Below are 7,366 nucleotides of genomic sequence, written 5' to 3' on the forward strand. Positions count from 1 at the left end.
GGAGAGGTGCCGGAAGAAGCCAGCCGACCAGTAGCAGGACTGAGAAGAAAACGCAGATGTTCAGGTGCTGAAAACTGAGGCAGATCTAGGGGCAGAAAGTTAACGCTGACTAGGGCAGCAAATTAATGCTGAACCAGGAGCGATGATACCATGAATGAGTGCACAGAGCGAAATCAAACAAGCACTAGAGTGTGCTGAGCAGAGAGTGCGAGAGAGAGAGAGAGAGAGAGAGAGAGAGAGAGAGAGAGAGAGAGATGAACCAACTATGCTAAATATACTGAAGTGATAAAGTCCCAAGCAAGAGACATGAAGAGTCTCATAAGTGAGGGAGTAAAAAGAAAGACTTGACTATGAGAAAAGCGGGAGGCCAGGCTACCTATTTATGGGTAAGAGGGGCTGGCCGACTGGGAAAAAGGTACCCGACATGGGAAAAATCCAAGAAAAATGTACAAAAATAGGGTGGCCAACCCACAACCAAAGGCCATGAAAAGGGACCAAAAGGGGACACCAAATATGAGCAGAAACTGGGGATGAATGTGCTAACATAGGTTAAAGAGGAAATGGTAGTTTTGAACAAGCAATTACTTAATACATTTATCCAATTTTTACTATTTTTTAAAAATCTAACGAGGATCATTTTCCTAAAATTAAATTGGCCGTTTGATGAAACAAACTAAAAAGAGCATGCCACCCAAAGTATGCTTAACCACGTCCAAGAACAAACAACGGCTTGCTATTCCCGGTAGTCATGGATGGTGGGTTAAAAAATTTGATGGTACCATCAAAACCAGCATAGAATGATATTTTGCAACTTTTTCACGCTTGTGGACCCGTTCCCATCCCAAACTGTTGGGAGAACCGCAAATGAGATCGACAGCCCAGATCTCATCCCAACACAGAGTTTTGGCCTAATGGCCAGTCCCCTGCCTTCCCTCTTGCAAAGAAAGTTTGCTTTACCTAATAAGAAAATCTCAATGGGGCTGAACTGTGATACCAGGCTTGTGCTCTCACTTACTATCAGATCGGGATGCAAGTGACACACATCAAAAGCATCCTCTGCCATGCGGCAATTGCAAAAGCAGCACAATGAAACCAATCAGAGACTGCTTGAACGCACGCGAAGATAAGCAGAATACACACAGCAAGATTACAGGGGCTAAGATCTAACAGATCTACGTACGCAACAAGTTCCAATTATCGAGAAAAAAAAAACCTTTCTGTGAGACCAATGAGAAGGGGGATACAGAAACACTAACAGTGACGTAATCTTGAAAAAGGGGGAACAAAGAAACTAACAGTGAAGTAATCTTGAAAGAAGCAGAACACAGAAACCATAACAGTAAAAAGCACAGACACAGAACTCTAACAGTAAAAGGTACGGATACAGAAACCCTGACAGTTCTGAAGAAGCCCTTACAGGAGAAGACCAGTGCCGATGCAGCTCCCAGGAAGCCGAAGAAGGGAGCCGTGGTGTCGCCATTGAATTCGGTGGTCGAAGACATGATCTATCTGTAGAAACTTCTTCTTCAGAAATGCGGTCTCCTCTGCAGATTCGACTGGCTATGGCGATGGTACAAAGAGCAAACCAAAAAACCAAACTATTTTTGTGAAGGAGTTGCTAGCATGATAGCGCCCGCTGCCACGTGCCAGTCGTGCTGCCATCCACGGGCCTAGCCGGTTGTCTTGTCTTATCATGGTCAATTCATTGGTATGTACTATGTACAAATCATCATGAATCAATTCCCCTAGCATTACTTGTGTTGAGTGCATGGTTTCATTCGTTTGATCCCCATGAGACTCGAGAGTCTTTGTTGTCATAAGAATGGTCAACATATCGTCAGAGACACTTGTCAGTAGTTTCCAAGAATGAGTCGATGTAGAACTGTGTGTTGAGTGCATGGTTCACTTCCGTTGATCCCCATGAGAGTCTTTGTTGTCATAAGAATGGTCAACATATCGTCACAAACACTTGTCAGTAGTTTCCAAGAATGAGTCGATGTAGAATTGACCATCAAACGGTCGAGCTGATTCTCCCTTGCTAACTTGTCTAAACAAAGTTTCATATTGCCTAGAAAGTATTCTGCTTGCTAAGTTGTCTACCTCCTAGTCTCTATGATGGTCTAATGTGGCCCTCCACGGCCATTCTATAGTCCTATATCCACTGCCAAGAGCATATTGTGGCTAGCAAGTTTAACGATCACTCCTCTCCCAATGGCATTCTTGAAGATTTAGAAAGGTGCCACTTCCTTGGGAGGTTGTTGCATACTTGCAAGCACATGTACATTAGTTTTAATGAAAGAAAGTAAAGCATTGTGCATGAATTCTTTCATCTCCCTCCTAAGGAGCCCAACTTCAATAGTCAGAAGTTGTCAACTACTAACCAAAACCTGTCTCTTCTCAAGCTTTTCAATATCTAATTGTAAAATTGACTTAAGAGCCCTACAAATAGCCCTTTCCATACATTCCTTATATATATCAACTTGAGTAGGGGATGGCTTTCTGATAAACATTAATGTTTTGGGAACCTTGATTTACCCTAACCCTTCAGAAAAAACTATTCAATTAACTTGAAGAAAGGTACTCATCAAAACACTATAAGAGGCATGTAATCCTTTCTTGTAGAGATCACTAGATGTAAGTTATATTCTAGCATGTATCTCCTAGAGCTATAATATATAATAGTGCAAGATTATGACTAGGGGTCCTTTCTACAATCATCGACTTTAGGAGAGTGTTACTACTACTCACCTGCCCTCCCCTAGTGTCTTTTAACAATTGTGATTTTGCATGAGAGTTGGCTTGGCACAAACATAAATGAAATTCTAAGAGAGTTCAATCATGTAGTCATTTGATTTAGGACTAGTGTAAATAGCAATTTAAAAGACATATAAATAAATTTTTCTTTCCTAAATTAACAAGCCCTTCAAACTTTTGGTGTTTGGATGTGGAAGTCCTCCTTACCGAGTGATTTTAACCCTTGAAATTACGTAAGGTTTGGAGAAGTGTAAATTGACTTCACAATTGAGGAAAGAGTGTAAGGTCTTTTCAAAATGCCAATCATTTCATATGGATGATATTAAAAAACTTACCACTTTTTGGACCCTCAATAACTTATGGTCCTTTTAGAAAGAGAGATGATCATATATTAGTGTCATAAATGTTGTCTTTTGCAGAAAGACACCCCCTCCTCAAAACAAACCACCCTCTCTCACACTTTTGTGAGAGTTCCTATGCTACAATGCCACGATTTGAATTTCAGACCAACACATCTATAGTATCAATTCTTACCACTTAGGCTAGAGCTCATTGACTATAGTATCAATTCTTACCACATCTATAGTATCAATTCTTACCACTTAGGCTAGAGCTCATTGACTTTTTTGTGCTTTGTTAATTTGCTATGAGAGTTCTGATGCTACAGTAATTTTGGACCAGCACATCTATACTATCAATTCTTACCACTTAGGCTAGAGCTCATTAACTTTTTTGTGCTTTATTAATTTGCTATGAAGACACAAGTGTGCGATTTTAATGATATCTCTATCTACACTAGATCTTTGGAAGAATCACCAAGTTGAAAGAAAAAGATAATTTGTGAATTACAAATTCATGCCATCTTTTGTGGTTGGATAAATAAACAATATATTCCTTTTGCATCTTCACTATGTAGATTAAAACTTAATTCTCAATTTGCATCTTCTTAATGAATTTATGACACCTAGGCATTTTAAAGCATAGTCTACATGTTCAAACATAAATAGGATTTCTCCCTTCTTACAAAATTCTCAAACAATAAACTAAAATCTAAAGTCAGCTACCCATTTCATTAACATAGAAGTTCATGTTTTCATTACCTCATGTAAGTTCATTGCCTACACTTCAAGATTTATACTAGCCAAAACTTATTTTTTATGTTATGCTCTATCCTAATTACTTCAAAAATGGGTTTTTAAGTTCAATTCAATCGACATTCGAAAATGACTTTGCTTAATTGTTTGAGTTATGGACTCGCCCATAATCACGGTATATTGTCCCCTTACGACACTAAAGTTTATATAATTTTTTTCTTATCCTACTTGAAAATCATATATAACTACTAATCTTTATTTTAAAACAGTTTTATTAAAAAAGATATTTAAATGAAAGTGGGATTTTATGACATTTTTTTTATCAAAGTAATGATATAATGTTATGGTTTTTAACAAAGGCTAATGAAGACATTGAGATGATAAAGCTTTGGTTCAAGCATTTTTATATAACGATCAAAGGGTTAAAAATCTATTAGACTAACAGTATCATTGACACTTTTATATTATTTAAAATTTTACAATATCAACCGTGTGAATTTTAAAAAACTAAATATTTATTTGTATAGACACATCAATAATTAATTGCACAAACAAAAAGGAGCCAATGAGAAATTTAAAATTTTACAATATCAACCATGTGAATAACTAAAAAAATAATATCATTTTTATATAAGGATCAAAGTGTTAAAAACTGTTAGACTAACGATATCATTGACATTATTATATTATTTAAAAAATTACAATATCAACAATGTGAATAACAAAAAAAACTAAATATTTTTTTGTGTGAACACATCAACAATCAATTGCATAAACAAAAAGGAGCCAACGATAAAGTTGGGTCTTGCAAAAAGGAGACAATGAGAATCTAACCAAAAGTTTTAGATCTTCGTGTCAAAATATAACTCATTGATGGTTCCTAAATAATAACTATAAAAGTTTTGCTAGAAGAGGGGATGCATTGTTGGTGTTGTTTTTTGAAAACAGTGGCACAACTTTTCATAATAAGCTATTCATACTTTTATATAAATTAAGAATTCTCGAGTCGGTGCAATAGCTACATTGATGAGGGATGAACATCATTTAAGAAATGTGTATCCATAACATCAATACAAGAAAGATAAAAGATGAAATGGGGAATGTATGCAATTATTGAAAGCATGATTGAGGGGGCCACAACATATTTAAATTTTTAGAACCTCATGTTGTTCCCCCCTAATTTGTTGTGATTGAAACACTATTGGTAATGAAAGGCCCTTCAAGGCTCATGTCTAAATCAATTTTCTCATCATTGAATGATACATTGAAACCATGAAGCTTATGTTGAAGTTGGCATGAGCCCAAAGCTACTAATGTACTTACTTCATGGTGATGAACCCAAACTTAAAAATAGAGATGACAAAGGAGGATCAAAGTAAAAAATTAACCTCATAATTAGAGAATCGAGATAATTCAAACTTGATTAAAAAGAGACTTAGCAATATAATTGACTTTATAAATCCCATCAATCTATTTTATAGAATTAAGAGCCCAAGTACATTCTTGTATAGCTTAATGATCATTAATGACATACACATACACACATTCCATGTGCCTAGCACAACTCTTGCAAGTAGTACCTTTCATGTGAGGATCCCGTGGCATCATCCATGATCTACAAAATCTCTACACCTTTTTTCACCCACTTACATTCACCAAACCTCTTAACCTTTGAGCAAATAAATCAAACAAAAGCATAAATTTGGAGAATTCTTTCCTCCTCTTAATCAAAAAATTTGGGAGGATGCCCAAACTCACCCTCCTAATACACAATGTTAATGCAAACCTAATATTTTTACACCTCCTTTGGGGATACATTCCTCAATTCCATTCTCTCCTAGATCCTACATCTCAAACACCCGTAGTCAAGATAATCTAGTTTAGGGTCATGGGCATCATATAAACCATTATTTTTCTTTGCCCACCATAGTCCACTCTAATTGTTTATAGTGGCTAGAGGTAATGTTATGCCAAAGATAGAGGTCACCCATGACACCTTCTAATGCTCTCTCTCTCTCTCTCTCTCTCTCTCTCTCTCTCTCTCTCTCTCTCTCTCTCTCTCTCTCTCTCTCTCTCACATATATTACATTTGTTATTTTAAAATTTTGCTTTCTAGTTCATAATGCATATACAACATTCATACTTTCACCACTTTTATCCATTTTTTATGCATGCTAAGGGTAGGGAGCTTCTAAAGAAACACATGTTTCCATAGGATTATCAACTTATCCAAAAGGATTAGATATTCGATTTAAGCACAATGCTTGTTAAATATCAATAAAAATTTAGTGCTAATTTTTTTGGTTAAGTACTATTGGTGAAGAGGTTGTTGACGGCACTTATGTTAGTGGAGTTTTTGTCGGTCGATGAGGATGAAGCATTTATCAATGGTGGAGGATTGGCATAGATGATGCCCAATGAAATCGAGTGTGTGTGTTTTTGCATGTCACTCCCCTCTTATATACACCTCATCTTTTTAAGACTCCTCACACCCAAGGAGGGAGGGGGAAAAAATCAATGTACTTAAAGTGTTCTCTGGTGGGGACAATAGCTAGGTGGTTAAGCCAATGTCCTTTCTCCTCCCGAATGCGTGTTTGATTTTGGCCACCCTTCTAAAGGGGGGTGAAAGAGTGTGTTTTCCTCCTCTTCTATTTTTATAAAGAAGTTTTCTCACATACACTAGGTGAGGATGCTGTTGCATTGTCTAAGAAATGGAATAAGAGATATCACCACCAATACTCGTTGAAGCTATCACACAAGGATGCTGTTGAACATGTGAATGACTTCCTTTGATTCTCCAAGTTGCTCAATGGAAATTGATGGGAGACAGTGTAACCCAATTACTGGCTAATGGAGAAAAAGGGTACCAAAAATATTGTTATAGTTGTGAAGCTTTGGTTGCTCTAGTCGATGGAGATGCACGTGGGCTGCTCTAGTTGATGGAGATGCACATGGGTTGTTGCTATAAGTTATTGTGAGGAGGTCAGGTCACGTACGGAGAAGCATTATCCACTCTTGTAGCTCGCCGTCGAATTCGTGGTGCTACAGCAAGTCAGGTCGTAGCCTCCACTAAGGAGCCTATCTACTTTTGAATCAAGTCAGGTGGTAGCCTCCACTAAGGAGCCTATCTACTTCTGAATCACTTCACCTAGTCTGGGCTAGTCCACACAAAGGCTGCTTTAGCGTTCCTCATCCGAGTATGTTGTGAGCTCACTCACGCTCGATCGAGATGGGTCAAGGTCTCCCATGACCACCTTCGTGTGACGCACTCCATATATGATATCCACACAGCAAACAACCAACTTATGTGGTACCTTCACATGCCAATGTGCCACAACATCATTTCATAAAACATATAAATATGCTTCAAGTAAATGTATCAAGTGGCTATTAAATAACTATGGTAAATAAACCACTACAAGATAAGCAGGACAAGATACTTAGTCTTCCTAGTGTTGGAATTAGGGTTGCAGGAATGCACACACAACTTCAAGAAGATGAGGAAGCTTGAGCACAAC

At 37.4% G+C, this 7,366-nt stretch overlaps 1 protein-coding gene across 1 annotated transcript in view; it reads right to left on the bottom strand.

Moving 5' to 3' along the window:
* LOC147622363 (V-type proton ATPase 16 kDa proteolipid subunit-like) overlaps window positions 1–1,603 on the bottom strand; it is a 40,833-nt gene extending 39,230 nt beyond the window's left edge. Inside the window, exon 1 of the mRNA XM_086823476.1 lies at window positions 1,418–1,603. Within this exon, the coding sequence (XP_086679602.1) occupies window positions 1,418–1,502 (85 nt within the window). The 5' untranslated portion in view covers window positions 1,503–1,603. The remainder of the gene's footprint in view (window positions 1–1,417) is intronic.
* Between the last annotated feature and the right edge of the window lie 5,763 nt (window positions 1,604–7,366).

Source organism: Cibotium barometz, chromosome 29 (assembly GCF_041138505.1).
Source record: "Cibotium barometz isolate CiBa-2024 chromosome 29, ASM4113850v1, whole genome shotgun sequence".
Lineage (NCBI taxonomy): Eukaryota > Viridiplantae > Streptophyta > Polypodiopsida > Cyatheales > Cibotiaceae > Cibotium > Cibotium barometz.